Consider the following 16,299-nt stretch of genomic DNA (forward strand, 5'->3'; position numbering starts at 1 on the left):
ATGAAGCAAAATATTTTAAGATTCTAAAGTACTTACCACTGGTAATCGCCCATGCACTTTGTACAAATTAACAAGCACAGTGATATCCCATGGGCGTAAAGTAAGAGGGTGAACTGGCTTGACTGAACTTTCATTTTCTTTTTTGTCATTTTCCACTCCAACGGCTGTCCACCCAGAGCTTGAAGATGTTGACAGTGACAAAACAGGGCTTGAAATAACCTCTTCAAAATCAGTGTACATGTCGTCTTCTCCAAAATAATTTTCCTAGGAAAAAGAATTGTTATGACCATATGGAAAACAAATCAAAAACATATGGGCAATGTAACAAAATACAAACCCCACCTTTTCCTGTATGTTAGTCCACCCGAAAATAAGGAGTAGAGCTACAACCTATAGCTGAAGAAACGTATTTCTATTTTATGAAAAATTGATACCTTAAGGGAGCAACGTGCCCCTGGCACTTAAGTGAGCAAATGTAGGCCATGTGCTTCGCAGGAAAAGACAGGCCTCTCAGTAGTTCTCACAGCACTGGTATTCCAGATGCACGCAATAAAACGCTACTCTGAAGTACTACTACTGACATTTTTAAACAGATTTTGTGCTTTTAAAGATAGGTTTAAGTTTAAGTTTGAGTTTAAGAACACCAAACACATCCTGCAGGAAGTCACTCTCATCCAACCATCTGAAACTTGTTATCAGCAGATTTCAAAGTCTATCACATGCTAATAAAATATTAGTTCATAAACATTTCTCCCCCTGCATCTAAAACCCACCTTGTTTCTAAGCCAGGCTCCCTCAATCATCTAAAGACCAAAGTAACTTTGCCAAATTCTACTGGGAAACAGAAAATCCATTACTAATTAAAAAAAAAATTTAAAAAAACCCTGTGTTTTATTTATTAAGTGCATCAGAATCAGATTTCTGATAAATTGTCACCTCCTCCCCCGCTTAAAAAAGGGTTAGATTCCCAAGGAGAATTTTCTGAATGATGCAGATTCTATTTTCCTCTTAATTGGGTGTGTGGGAAGCGTTAGGAACTAAACATTCTGTGGAGCAAAAGCCTTTCTGAGCAGAGAGGTTACACCACAGACACAAGTGTCGCTCCCTCATTCGTTCTTAGAAAGTAACCGAGTCCCTCGGCCTCTCACGTTGACAGAAATGTTCCAACTATCACAAAACTCCGCTGGTGATTTTTGAGATGCAGACAAATGAGTACTAGACTGAAGATTAAACTGAAACAGATTTGGAGCTGATGATGTTTCTTGCTCCCCTCCTTCCTTTCCCTGTGCCTCTCATTTGCTTTCCAACACGTCTTTGTTCTTTTGTAAGCACAAGCAAGCAGAGAGGACGCGTACGGCAAAAAGAAAGCAAGCAACTGCAAGGCACCCATGGCCTTGAAAAAGGTCTGCGGAAAATGCAGGCTCATTATCGGTCTTGAAATAACCACTCCTGTGGATGTGTAATTTTACCATTGCGTACTGAGTCTCCGAGGTATTTTTGGTGTTAACGTGTATGAATTAAGCACTGCTCTGCGGCCAAACCAAAAAAACCCTCAGAAGTTAAGCAAAAAATCTGTTTTGCTTTTTAGCAGAGGGAACAGATACAGGTCGATGTTACGATACAGACATTGAAATATTTCTTATAAGGCAGACCCAGCAGAGGGTGCTAGGAACTCTGTAACTTACTCCTGGTACCTTCTGCTGGGGATGCAAGGACCTAAATCGTTCATTCCCAGGCAGTAAGCCCTTCAGTAAGAAACACAGCACGCTACAGCAAAAAATGACCTCCCATGAATGGAAAGCTTAACAAAACTGCATGAACGATGCATGTCCGGGAATCTCTCCCACGTGTATTAAAAAAGATCAATGAAAACAAACCAGAAACAACAACTCAACCACAAGTCCGCAAAACAAGCATAAAAAAACCCTAGAAATCTATTAAGAAACGCTGCCAGCACAGCTGGACAAGAAGATGTAAACACAGACAGAAAAAAAAAAAAGAACAATAAACGTGTATTTTCAAAAATGAGCTATTCATCTAAATTTTATCTTGAGATTTAGAAGATAGAAGCTAGATTTAATCTGAGAAAGCTACACCTAAAAAAAAAAATCATCATAGAGTCAAGGGATCTAACACAGCACTGTTCACATATACCTCCTCCAGAGGCAAAGAGCACTGAAGAAGTGCTGCTTTGCTTGGAAAGACAGAGCCATCTCATGAATTTATGGGCTCCGAAAGACAAGCTCAATAAACAGTTCAAACATGGGTGCATTTCCTCTGCATCAGAAGAAATGAAGTCTTCAACATGCAATACTGGCCTAATTTTAGTCCCATTTACTTTAGTGGCAACATGAAAAAATAATGAGCATATTTGCAAGTCCTATATTCTACAAAAACTACTTTCTGCTATTCATTGCTTACATGCAATACCTTATATAAATTTGTAAAAATTCCTGTTTCAGTACAAGTCTTAACACTGATCACGTCTCAGAAAATTCCTTGTCCTCTGACCCAAAATGAAAGCCTCCAGAAGCAATACCTTAGCCTAGATCTGTGTAGTGTAAAACAGACCTCTTAAAAAAAAGAAATAAAACAAACAAACCACCCCCCCACCCACAAAAAAAAACCCTAATAACATAAGCCAAGCAAAACCCCAAGCATTTCACTGTTCATCAAATACAAGTGATATGTTCAGTTGCCTCTGCTTTTGTCACAACAAGGCAAGGTGAGGGAGGTGGGAAGAAATTCAACTGTTTCTAGCCACCCTGAAGATCAGTAATGAAAGAGGACACAACATATGCAACACAAACAAGCATAACAGATTAACATCAAGAAAAGGATGAAAAATGCTTCTTCAATAATGATTGAAATAGCTTTTTAAATTAAACTTGTTCTCATGTCCTTCCTTCTTCCCCTCCATGATCCTAACCCAGAAATTTCACAGAATTTAATTAAAACAAAACCAAACAATTAGGACACTGCAGAACTTACGCACTGAATGCCTGGGTTCTGATATACCTTTGCATAAAAGTGGTTGTTAATATAAGCTTTAGTCATAACAATGGATTTTTTAAAATTTCTTTTATTTTTACTACTGCAAAAGTCGAAGAAGACATTTTCTGCACATGAAGTCTAGAGCATATACTTCCTTGAAAGGAAAATTATGCTGATATGGGTCTACATATATGCATCGGAAGCCTTCTCATAAGCCTGTACCAAATGAATTCATCCCAGCAAAACTAGTACTTACAAGAAGTTTTCATCTACATTCACATATTCTGCAGAATTCTCATTTTCCATTTCAAACAAATTAACTCCCTTTCCTACACATGGCCATCCATAAATTTTGTGAGTGGTGCTCCCATGCCTACCTTTATGGACAGAAAGGCTTTGAGCAGGGGTCCGTACAGGGTTATCTGGGAATCTGGGGAGAGTTCCAGTTCCACATGGAGCTTATCAGGGGGCAGCTCTGAGGGGTCAAGGGGAAGGCGGGTTGATGCTGTGGGAGATGAAATCACACTGTCGACTGTTTTCTGCGATGGCCTTAGCACAGATAACATTGTTTCTTCCATTTCTGACACTTTGGAGCAAAATAAAGAAGAACACAGATTTTCATTACACATTAGGCTTCTGACAGACAAAATTCTGCAAATACAAATGTGTATTAAATACACAACTTCTTGCAGCTTTCTAATTTGGATTATATAATTGTATTAATATGTCTATGCTACAGAACTGGTTTCTCATATCTAGTAACTATGGGAAGACAGGAAAATACAGAATGTTTTAGTCAATGTTAATTACACAAGAGAAAAACAATCCTTCAAGTCCTAAAAAAAAAAAACACAATCAATTTATTTATCTTGCTTTTCAAGTTAAACAAAGACATGCTTTCATTTCAGTGTTTTCCCACAACCATACAGCTATTGCAGAATAAACAAAAGTGAATAAGCAGGAAAATTGCAGTAGTTATATTAAAAACCTACTCTGAACCGAAAGCTCTGTAGGCCAAAATTTCCTCCCAAACAACTCCATTACTCTAGTCACAAACCAGTCTGGAAATTCAAATCTTATTTCCTATCCCTTCTTTTTATTTGGAGTTAGGGAAAAGAAAGCACTTCGTATTTTTTAAGTGAGGAAAGGCGATGAGAAGGAAGTGAGTAACTGGAAGTGCTGGGGGATGTAAGTGATTGCTGGGAAGTAAAGAACTCTCTGAGAAAACGATATAAAATGGATGCTCCAGATGGAGTCAGATTTCAGGTGCTAATTTAACTGGAAGAACCGGCACATACAGAACTACAGTGAATACGCACCTGTAGCCAGCAAACCTTCAAGGCTTTAACTTACTATTATTGTCTACAATACCTGCTCGGTGCTTGCATTATATTATGTGTTATAAATCAGCTAAAAGCCGCAGCGAGATGACCAGTTTTTTGGAAGCTGCATCTCTTGTTATGCAACATACTTGTTTCTCAGAGACTTAGAGAGTTCTATCAATTGACTCAAAAGAAAAATACAGATGTTGCTACTGTTAACACACATTCAATCAGCATCGCAAGTTAGAAGTGAGCTGGACTGTGCTGGATTATTCGTTGAAGGAAGTTGCAGAAGAAATTACCTGTGTATGTGCAAACTTTCAATTGCTACGATGACAAAAAAATGTTTTCAGATTTGAAGTATGCAAATTTGACATAAGCAGAGTCTCACAAGAACACTTAATGAACATCTGCAAGATGAATCTTACTTTTTTCTGCTTCATCCTCTAAAAATTTGAGTTCCTTTAGATTTGAATTGTTGGAACTCAAAACCTAAAAACCCTATCAGCATGCCTTCTAACACCTGCTGATTGAGGCCCATTCAAATTCGCCTTCATTATTCTTCTAATACCTCTCCTTCATCGGCTCTGCTTCTACCATCTCAACCTGAAAGACTTTCACGTAACCCTGTAACTTCCTGCATACCTCCTCTGCATCTAAAGTAACTTACTTTTATCTCTGTCTTTAAGTATTTTATAACTTTTTTTTGCAAGCACATACTTACAGAATATTTATTATTTAGAAACATTGTTCGGACACGTAAAATTTTGAAGTTCTTACTCAGAAATCAGGGTTACACTGACCAGTCTAACACTCGTATCTGATGGCCATGGTTCACTTCAACACAGCTAGCTACAATGAAATCTCAGAGTTTCATATCCATAAAGGTAAGACAATGTTATTATATCTCATATATGGTGTATTTAAACATTTAAGTCATAAGACAACATCCCAACATCCAAAGGAAAGAAGCTTAGAAAGGCTAGGGAACATGATACTGCCAAAAATATTGTACTTCATATTTAATATACCAAGTGATACTGTATGTTATGCAACAACACATTTAAGATATCCACTTTGTTAGGGACATGGAGAAACGAACTACAGACAGTATCCTCTTTTTTACACAGGGAATTGTGACACTTTCTGAAATTTTTCATCACGCAATGTCAGTTTTTAAATCAAACCTGGTGCATTCTAAAGATTATCATTCTCCCATGTGACATAAAATAGCGATTCAGTTCAAAATTCTTTTCTTCAAATTCAAGCAGTTTGATCCAACAAAGTCACAGCAGTTCCTGAAATGAAACATGCTAACAAGAAAAATGTAGTGACACTTACAGGATTGTTTTAACTGCTCATCTGCCTTTTGAGGATAAATTGGGTGCCATGAGTAGTCAATTGTAAACACAATGCTCGGGACTGTCCAGCATTCAACCCATCCAGCCCTTTCAAAAAGAAAAAAAATCATACTTTTACTTGAAGTACAGTAGTTAATTCATTAAGTATCTTCCATGAACACATAAGGTTGCTTTCATCACGAACAAAAGAAGTAAATATGAAGAGCCAATAAAAAGACATAAATATCACAATAAAACTCACTCTTCTTGAGTAATGTTCCTCCATTTGGGTTTGCCTGTCTTCTGACCACCCTGACATTCGGCAGAAATACAAGATTCAGGACTTATTTTATTAGGCTGACAATCTTTCACCAACATAAATAGGGAATATTTGCTAGGATGACAGTCTGGTAGATACAAATGAAGATCAACATCTTCTCCCTAAAATCAAACATCAGTAACAGCAAAGTTAATTTTTACGTTCACTTTATACATAATGCTCATGCTATTTGCAAGTTCATATGTGCCATAATCTTCACTTTACAGGTAAAGTGAGGCAAGAAATGTCAGTTTTCACATGTGATTGCTGACCACAGCTCCCACCAATTTTTAGTCCAATCCCAAGAGCTCTGTAGTTCTGAACAGTTACAAGTTCTGAACAGTTACTTGCACATAACAACACACCTGAGCAACCTGTAAAACACAGGGGCATGGCTTTAAGTGATTCCTGTTCTTCTGGTGTTCAAGCCATACTGCACAAGTTAAGTGACTGGCCCAAGGCTACCCTACATCTCAACCAATCCATACTTTTTAGAAAAAATAGGTTATATAAAGCATTGCTTGCTTTGCTGTCAAATTATACAAAATTACCAACATCACCGTGAACTAGTTTTATATTTTTAGTAGCAGTAGACTGCTTCTATTTTAGAGAAGACAAGAAGTACAGTCTTTCAAAGAATTAGCCACGTCTGTGAAAAACACTTCATCATCATCACTTCTTCTACAGAAACTCTTAAATATCTGGAAGATGGCTTTCCAAAATGGTTTGAGAGTACCAATTCCAGTATTTGATTTTTATCTTTGAGCACACACGAGATTTTCACATTTTCTAAATAAATGGGAACACTTACAAGTGATAAAATACATAAACACAGAGTCTAAGTATATATAGTAAATATACATACTGAATGTGTGTATACATGTATGAAGCATATGTGTGTGTGTATTTTAAATATATTTTTATTTGTGTGTATGTGTATGTATATATAAATTAGCAACAGCCTATGAGTGGATGCTTTGTATAAGCAACAGAAACCATTTACCTCTGGGTTACTTGAAGGAAAGAAAAAAAAAAATCTATGAACTGGAAGTGAGAGAGGGTAATTCTCTTTCAGGAAAGAGTTTATTCAAAATTTCCTAACTGAAGAAGAAAAAGCAGGGATACTCTCTCAGTTTATAAGACACAAGAGAGGTGAGGGGGAAAGAACTTACCCTTAAAGAGAATCTAGTATTACATGTGGTTGGAACAAAGTCAGTGAAAGGCAGAGAGAAAACAATGTTCAATGTTTCTCCACAAGCTGCTAGATACACTGGAAGAGGAGAGAGGAAAAACAACAACAAAAAAAATCTGTCAAAATTACTCCCTATTTTGTTTTTAGACAAATTATCAAACATACAGTTAAAAACAATTAAAAGATATTCAAGAACTCATGACATAGGAAATTGGCATTTTAACTACTGTGTATTTAAAATACATTGTATTAAATTCTTCTGAAAGTATTTATTCCCTCACCTTTATAGAAAGAGACTGTACTTAGCACAATGAAACTGCAAGCGATCAAACCAACTGTAACTAATATCTTATGACTTTATTGCTTCACACACCAGTTTTTGGACAAGATGACACACACTGAAAGTTCCTCAGGCTTCTGATGAAGTAGTGAGCCTTATTTTTAACTAGAACACAACTTCATGATTTTTAATCCACCATCCTCTTTCTACATTGAAATTATAAGATTCTAGTACAGTGTAGACTACTGAAATACATATAAACCAAATTGTTTAATGTGCAAAATTTTGGCTTTCTGAAACATAGGTCTTAGTTTTGACTAGAATTCACAGCCTTATCTCCTATTCTGAAATGAACAGGAAACAGATATGGAGTTCAAATGATATTTCCCCAATGTTACTTAAAAACTTTATTTCTGACTGAATGTTTTCAGTTAGCTTACTGAATATATGTCAAGACCTCACAGTTGCTCTCTGCAAACTGTTCTACTAAATCAAAGATTCGAGGGGTCTTGAAAAATCCATGCTAAAACATGATCTAAAACTCTACTCTCCCCCAAAAAGGCATGCATTTGTACCAAGTTAGAACTTAAAAATGTTTTAAGATGGTTTTTGCATATCAGCAGGAGCAAAATGGGTAGTTATCACCGAGCACACGTCTTACTAGTAAAAACTTTATAATTCTTGCACTCTCTATATATGCTTTATATCTTGTACATATTTTTTTAGCATGTACTCTTCTTCCAAATTAAAAAGTGATCTCACCATTTTCTTGTTGTTTGGTGGAACAGTCAATCCAGTTGTGTTGATTTGCTGCCCAAATCATTTCGAATTGATGAAACATGACTTTGAAGTTCCACATATAAGGAACAAATGAAAAAATATCGGGCGCACTATCACTGGACCAGTCTTGGATCAAATCTAAACCCACATAAAGTAATAAAAGACAAGTTAGGAGCAATCAAGTGAGATTTCTTCTTGTAAGTTTCTGGCTTTTCATAAATGGTAAATCTTAACCGTTTGCTCCCTTACGTAAAAAGGAAAATGAAGAAAACAACACACAGTATCCATTTCTCAGGCAGATACTCTGCAAATACTTGCTCTGAATCCATCTCTCATTTCTCACCTGCTTTTTAAGTCGGAAAGCCATAGGTGCAATGAAGTTTTCTACTTCAGTTTTGTTCAGTAGCAAAGTTACACATTGACCTAAATGTACTGGACTATCAACTGCTTTCCTTTGGTCTTCCACTCCGATACTCTGAATGCGTACATTAGTAATATTTTCTAACGCAGCAAAACACGGGTGTTAGAGAAGTTCATGTTTGCTCTGAATAGACCGGTAGACTATGCTGCGTACTGCAGCACTATACAGATAATTGCTCCAGTCTCACTAGAAGGATAACTTTATTAGCATGGCACTATGCCTGCACTAATTAATCCTTCCTCCCAGCAAGGCTAATTAGCCCAGGCAGTGCCACATTGATGGGGCTATATTCTTTCCATTACTGCAACTGGAACGTTCAGCAACAGTTGGTGATGCTGTATCACATTGTACTGCCTCATGCGCATGTATTCTTCCTCACAGCCAAAACCCTGCGGAGCAAATTACTTTCTCTCATCATCTGTCAGCCACAGGCACATGACCTAAAGCCTCAGTAGTTGAAAAGCAGTCAGCCAAAGAGAGATATCAGAGAAATCAATATCCTAGGTGACAAATATTAAACAAGTCAATAGCTCTGATATAAATAAATTCATCAGAAATTTAAGATCACTTAACATAACTGCAGATCAAATTTAGTTTTGATGTTAGAAAATTAAATTATTTGGTATCTCTACTCAAATAAAAGAACATCATGGACTTGGGCACCTACAGGCAACGGAAAACATCAGGAACTTTGTCCTCAGAACAATTTTTTGTCCTAAATATGCAAAATCAGACTACCTGACCTTGTACACCTTTGCAAAATTTGAAAAGAAATTGTAAAGAAAGAATATTTAATGTGATACATAACTTATTTACTAAAGAGGTTACCTGTAAAGAAGCTTTTCTGAGCAAAGATAAAATGATAGGTTGCTTTATAAACCTCAAGTTCACATTGCCATGTCTGCGGCATATTCCATATCCGGGGATAGCTGGCATTAATATGAAACTGTGAACAAGATATTAAAGCATCAGAATTACTTGAAAAGATGACAATGCTTGACCCTGTAGCTCAGCAGTTTTCACACATGTACTCTGTTGAATAATTAAAACACTTTTCCTGCTGGGATGAACAGAAGGCCTCTCCAGTTCCTTAATAATTTAATCTCTCTCTCTTTCTGTGTTTGAAGGTCAAGTGTTAGTGTATTCATTTATTTGGAAAAGTATGCTACAAACTTCTGATACATCTGTTGCAGCAGACGTACCAAGCAACTTATAAACCAAAGTTTTCATTCAAAGCATCACTTTTTACAATACACTAAAGATAAAATCCCTCAGACTATAATATCTTTCAGTCATTGATATGATGCTCAAATTTAGACATTGAAAACGTTACTCTAATAAGGTCATCTAAAAAACAGTGAGAAAGGTAGTACCCAGAATTACAGTATTGCTGAAGTGAAATACTAGGCAAACAAAAGAATAATGCGGTATTCTGCCTCAAGTAGTTTAAGCACTCACACATAAGTACCACACATAAGTACTGTTACGTACTTGTGCACACATATTCTGTAGCACAGCTAGCGAGTGTAATCATTTATTAAGGTAAAGCCATTGTGAACACATGGCTCTGTAGTAAACAAGGCAAGACTTGTAAATGGCACTCCAATCCCTCCACTGCTTTCAATATACATATAACTTCGTATATGTTACCTAAGTCACTGAAAGTTACACATATGCATAGCTCTGTGTGTATATGTCGGTTCCTTACATATTAAGGTCTTGCAAAATACGTTCAAAAAGCATATTTTTGTATTGTTTAAGAACCTAAAGGACTGCTCCACAGACAAATAAATATATTCTTTATTAAAAATCCTCTAGAGACTGAAGCTTTGTGCTTATTAATGCAAACTTACAGCTAGCATTTCAGCTTCTAAGAGAGTCCGGTACTGCATACTGCTGGTGGCATCAACATGTAAAAGCTGCCCTTTAATTGTAGGTGAATAGCCTAGCAGTCAAAAGATATAAAACACAATCATTCAGACATATGAGTTGCACAAATATTTAAATAATTTTCACCAGTAATTTCAGCGGTCCACTAGCAATCAAGAAATATCATGACAGAAATTAGTACTATAATAATTCTGTCCTCTACTATTTGTCAATGAAGAGCTTAACACGTCTGCCTTCATGTAGGAGGGATGACAACAGCTTCTTGGTGGGTCTGAAAATGCTTAGGTTCTGGAGACCTTGGTTTAAGTTACAGAATGAAACTCAAATATGCCAGAAAGAATCAAGAGAACAAAGGACTTGAGCCAACAAGATGAGTAAAGGCAAGGAACATACCCGTAACTTTACATTTATCTCCACTTCAACTTGGATTTTGGGTTTTGTTTTGTTTAAATAAATTACTATTAAATTTGTTTTCATAATGCATTTCTCCACATGATTCAACTACTACGCTAATCCTACTGATGATCTCTTACTGCTTTGAGTTCACAACGTATCTGTAATCTGCTTCAATACACACACAGTTAAAAAATGCACTGTCTAGTACTTAAGGAATTTGTGTTTCCTAACCCAAACAAAACGTGGAGGTAGCAACTATTTAAATACGCATATGCTATAATAGCTTGCAATGAAATGCACAAGGAAATACTTTTTGTTCCTTTACATAAGAATATACATCGTATAGTCACAAAGGAAAAACACTGCAAGACATTCACACACATAAGAATTAAGATAACTGTTCCGGAAAAACACAAGGAACACAAATTAAGCTTAGCCTTAACTCACCATTTTCACCTACTGTCATGGGAATATTTATTTCCAAGTAGGATCCTGCACCAACATTTACATGTACAGCATTAGTTTCCTGTATTGTGAGAAAGGAAAAAAAGTCCAAACGTTATTTCTAGGCTTACCACATCTACCAGTGTACTTTATGCCTCTGGCTATCATTATCCACATCTGGATTAAGGCACCCAATGACTGAATTCTTTCTTACTTTCAGAAAAATTACTAATGAACTACCTATGTTCGACGATACCAAATAACACTATATTTAGGCTTAACATGCTGTCTTAGGTCTGCTAATAGAAACAGCATAAGATATTCTGATCCAAGGCCTAAGAGGGCAGATGAATATATATTTCTAACACTACACTTTCTAACACTCTCAGTCACCAAAAAAAGAACACAGGTGTATAACGAAGTCACACTACATCCCATTTATAAGAGTAGCAACAGGGGAAAGAAAAATCCAAACCCTTACACACAGTCATCTTTTGTTCCTTTCACTATCATCTCTCCAATAATATCAGATATTCATCCAATATCAGCAGAAATTATCTTTTCATCATGGTGAGCTTCACTGTGATGAAAGATTGCACAGGAAATGCCCAGATCATGAATTCCCAAGTCCATAGGCATGGCTTAAGATGTAGGTTTAAGGCTTAGAAGAAACTTAAAATAAGCCAACAAATATTAATGCCTCTCAGTCAATATTTCTCTTTGAAGGGTTTGCCCATAATTATGGAAGAGTAAAACAAAAATCTCCTGGGTTTTAAAACCATAGTTCTGTAATAAACACCTGAGACAAGTAAAAATATGCACAACCAAAAAGCAAAGTGTAATCACAGTAGACAAGTTATTTTCTAGATAAGTTTTTGTTATTTACCCTATTTTTGGTAAAAAGCAAATCAATGGTGGCATCTGCAATAATATTCATCCGTAGTTCAAAAGCAAGGATCTGCCTCGGTTTCCCAGGCTGAGCAATTTCTGACACTTTCATAACTTGGTAGTCTGGTGGGAAGAAAAACTTCCACAAGCAATCCCTAGTGGGGAAGAAAAAAAAAAGTTCTTTTTATTCACAGAAGAAATAAATATATTTATGCATCTATTTAGTTCACTTATTTATCTGCCAGTTAGCCGAGTCTTATCACTGGATGTGATAAGAAAGAATGTTTGTTTAAAGTCTTCATGATGGGAGCCTTCCAACTCATTACTGAAATCCCAAAAAGTTGCAATGACAAGAAGTGACTTTTGGATAAAAGCCATAAATGATTTAGCATAAAAATATTTTAATTCAGAGGGAAAACAACTATGTTTTTCTTCTTATTCCTAACCTTTGGTTTACAAATCTGCTACAAAAACATAGTAGGAAGTAATCTGTTTGTGCTTCGGTTTGTGCATAAATAACTGATGCAATGCCTGGAAATAAACAAAATACAAAACGTTAAGACCTCAGAATGGGAGTGAAATAAAGCCTACATTTCTGCAGACTTGCATCTGAACATGCAACTACATGAAAGGAAAGCCACAGCAATCAAGCAGAGAGAACATAACTTATACAGGTCTCAAAGGGGCGCAAGTAAGTCTTCAAGAGGGGTAGCAGTTTCCTGCACCCAGCACCTGACCACTATAGCAGCTTAAAAGTTTTAAAAAAAAAAAACAAACACAAAAAACCAAAACCAACAACAATAAAAAACCCAACAAACCCAAACAAGAAAAAAAAAAAAACAACAAACAAAAGAACAAAACAACAACAACAAAACTCCCACAAACACCACACACTGTCAAAATCCTGGGGAAACACAAGATTTTATTTTATGATGTATTAAAGACCGGTATTTGTAGAAGCCATTACATGAATTGGGAGTACACAGTCCATAGAACTCCTACAGATCTGTGCTTCTAAAACATTCAAGTACTTTACAAAATTTTATCTTCTATCCATGGCACGATGTGAAAGTGTTCCCAGGTATGTATCTATGGACTCTGCGGACACTGCATAGGCACCAAACTGCCTTCTGTCTAGCCAGTTAAAATTATAGAAGGCATACCATCATAAGGCTAGCCTCCTGGTACTATTAAAAATATCAGTAATGATTCACTGACTTCATGTTCCTCGCAAAGTATTAGTTCTAGAAACTGGCATTTTCTCTTAAATTCTCTAAGACACTGTCATATCTAATGAATACTCTTTGGTCTACCATCCTCATGGCTCCTGAAAAAGTTAATCATAATAGTTTCTCAAGAGAATTAATGGAGGCCAAGAGAAGTATCAATCTGTAATTAATAGGGGAAAAGAGGGAAAGCACTGATTATGTCACTTTTACTTAATAGTCCTTTAGTCTCTAAACAATCCTATTGTCTCCACCAGAAATACTGATGCGCAAAATATCGAGAGCTAAGTCAAGAATAGGGCTCTGGCCCAGTATTTTGGCACTAAAATATCTAGATAATAAGTACTTTGGAGACAGCATCAAGTAGTTGATTCTCCTAAGCAGAGATAAATGATTCCCTCCTCATTGTTTTCATAGCCAGATTTGTACTTCTATAAAATTTTCTCATCAATATGCAGTGTATTCCCATCCATGAGCTAATAGCTTCACAAGTATAAACGAAACCAATTCAAAGGTTAAGCCCTTATGTATGTAACACTTGATAAATAGTAAAACTACTTTGTTCACAAAAAATAGGAACATAACTTATTAATTTAATAATAAAAATTCACTAAGTGATCCTAACTTTGGAAAGCCAACAAGATAAATGACAATGAATTTATTAATACTAAACCATCATGGCAGGACTTTTTTTAGACTGCCTCGTCTACCCCATACAAATTAGAAGTTCGCACAATCGCACAATGGAAACTTTAGAATGTTTTCTCAGTAATAATAGATATAAAAGACTAAAGCTAAAGGTGTAAATTATGATAATACCTCTGCCTATCAGCCCAAGGTCCATAGTTGAAGTCCGTTCCTTTTCCACAAACAATGTCCAAACCCCAACATGGTGGCAGATCCTGTAATTTGCTGTCTTCGTTGTTTGCTTCTCCATCATTACTTTCCTCCATCTCCTCTGGTACAAGACCTATATTACATAATATAATAAACAAATTATTAAAGGAAGCTGCTTTAAATTAGCATGAAAAATGTTTGCTAAGCACAAGACTAATAAAGTGTCCTGGTGTCAGATTTATTTGAGACCACTACAGTACATAAATATCAAGCCACAATTCAACACAGGCTCCCAGGGGAAAGGCAAGAATATGACCAAAAATTCCCAAGATTTTCTGAAGCACTGCTCACTGATGTCAGTGAAATGCTGACACACCCAGCAGTTTTATCTCTTAAGCATACTTTTTACCAATACAGGCTTTCATACATCCACATTCAGTTCTAAATCCTGCTTACAAACCAAGTTGTGAAACAAATAAGATTAAGTTAAAATCATTTCTACAGAAGACGCAGGCAAATAAAAAGGAAGACTTAATACAGTAGACCCGGAGTTACTAGTAAAAACTCAAGCAGTCATTCAGCAAAGATCCAAAATTGCCACCTATCCTACACCAGTATACATCAGTATTGAATGTGTTACTTGTGTTCAAGATTCAGGCAACAGTTTAAGTAGAGTCAGAGCAAAAGCTTTTGCAAACCAAAAAAGCTCCAGCAAAATAAAGTGGTAATATAATGCACTGGATTTAAAGTGAAAAAAGATAAGATACTGCAATATTCAGAAATTGATGCATTAAATAAACTTCACAAAAACCCCGATAGGTATTGACTATAAATTGTCCCCACTCCTGAAGTGCTTTTGGAAACCTACGTCATTTAAGTTTACAGCTTAAAAGATAACTTGTTTCAAGAATAAATATCAGGATTAGTTTCTTCCATTTTGCATACAGACTTGCAGAAGGCACTGCTGACAGAGTACCTACATCTATATAAAACTACTCCCTGACAAAAACGTTAGTTCTACACGTATGGTTATTTCATCTATGGAATTCCCCAGGCCTCTTACATGAAACGGTCTAGAAGTTGGCAACAACCACTAAAAAGAACACGGTTCAAAATTTCACTCCCTTCTAAAAATGAAACACATGAACTCCCTCCCATTTTTTAAAGTGGAAATTTATTTCATCTGCAGAAAAAATAACCTAGGCACTTATAAGTGTTCATAAGTATATTTATGAACACTTTTATTGGCTCCAAAACATGACATTAACTCTTTCAGCATAGAGATTTTTCAGCATAAAAAGAAAAAGTTGTCTGGGCTAGCAAGCCCAGACAACTAAATAAACAAACACGTAACCATCAAATCCCTTAAAATTTTATCTTTGTAATTAACAGAATGTACCTGGTTCATCCATATAGTAATAGATATCAACATCATTGGACTGCATTACAACAAAACCTTCACCCATCAGCCTCGGTGGTCTGTAATGGAAAAAAGGGCAAAGATAAAGATTAAAAAGCAATGCACCGAGATTAATTTTTATGAATTCAAGTAATTTTAAATGCAACATATTAAGCATAATGGAAGAGATCAGATAGGTCAGGCTCACCTGTAGCTTCTAAGTAGTACATATTTAACCATGGAGTAATCAGTAAAACTGCTATCTGTGTCAACCACGCCAACAGTGGAGATACAGCGTATGTGGCACCTGACCAGGACCATTTTGCAGGCAAGACTCAAGTTTGACATGATCCCAAGACACCAGCTCCATGCTTCTATACCGGTCTTGCCAGCAGCCTGGCTACAGGCTGCCTGCAAGAGCCAGAGGCTACTTTATCTATCAGGCGTCAGCCTTGCCACGTTACCAGAAAGGTGGACGGAACAGACAAAAGTGCCTGGGCCACGCCACAGTCTGTCCAAATGCAGCTGTTGGTAAGCCAAATCTGAAGCGCAGGCTATAACTTCAGTCCTT

General features: G+C 36.4%; 1 protein-coding gene across 1 annotated transcript in view; it reads right to left on the reverse strand.

The window, feature by feature from the left end:
- The window catches only part of KIAA1109 (KIAA1109 ortholog), a gene marked incomplete at its 3' end in the record, with an annotated part of 85,913 nt that overhangs the window by 50,279 nt on the left and 19,335 nt on the right, over nt 1–16,299 (reverse strand). The window contains exons 8-19 of the mRNA XM_010294702.1: nt 15,729–15,808; nt 14,312–14,462; nt 12,265–12,421; nt 11,382–11,460; nt 10,502–10,593; nt 9,477–9,594; nt 8,210–8,365; nt 7,148–7,245; nt 5,919–6,097; nt 5,658–5,764; nt 3,372–3,580; nt 37–264 (exon numbers count right to left, since the gene is read on the reverse strand). Coding sequence (XP_010293004.1) covers nt 37–264; nt 3,372–3,580; nt 5,658–5,764; nt 5,919–6,097; nt 7,148–7,245; nt 8,210–8,365; nt 9,477–9,594; nt 10,502–10,593; nt 11,382–11,460; nt 12,265–12,421; nt 14,312–14,462; nt 15,729–15,808 — 1,654 coding nt within the window. The remainder of the gene's footprint in view (nt 1–36; nt 265–3,371; nt 3,581–5,657; nt 5,765–5,918; nt 6,098–7,147; nt 7,246–8,209; nt 8,366–9,476; nt 9,595–10,501; nt 10,594–11,381; nt 11,461–12,264; nt 12,422–14,311; nt 14,463–15,728; nt 15,809–16,299) is intronic.

The sequence above is a fragment of the Phaethon lepturus genome, unplaced genomic scaffold (assembly GCF_000687285.1).
Source record: "Phaethon lepturus isolate BGI_N335 unplaced genomic scaffold, ASM68728v1 scaffold3089, whole genome shotgun sequence".
Lineage (NCBI taxonomy): Eukaryota > Metazoa > Chordata > Aves > Phaethontiformes > Phaethontidae > Phaethon > Phaethon lepturus.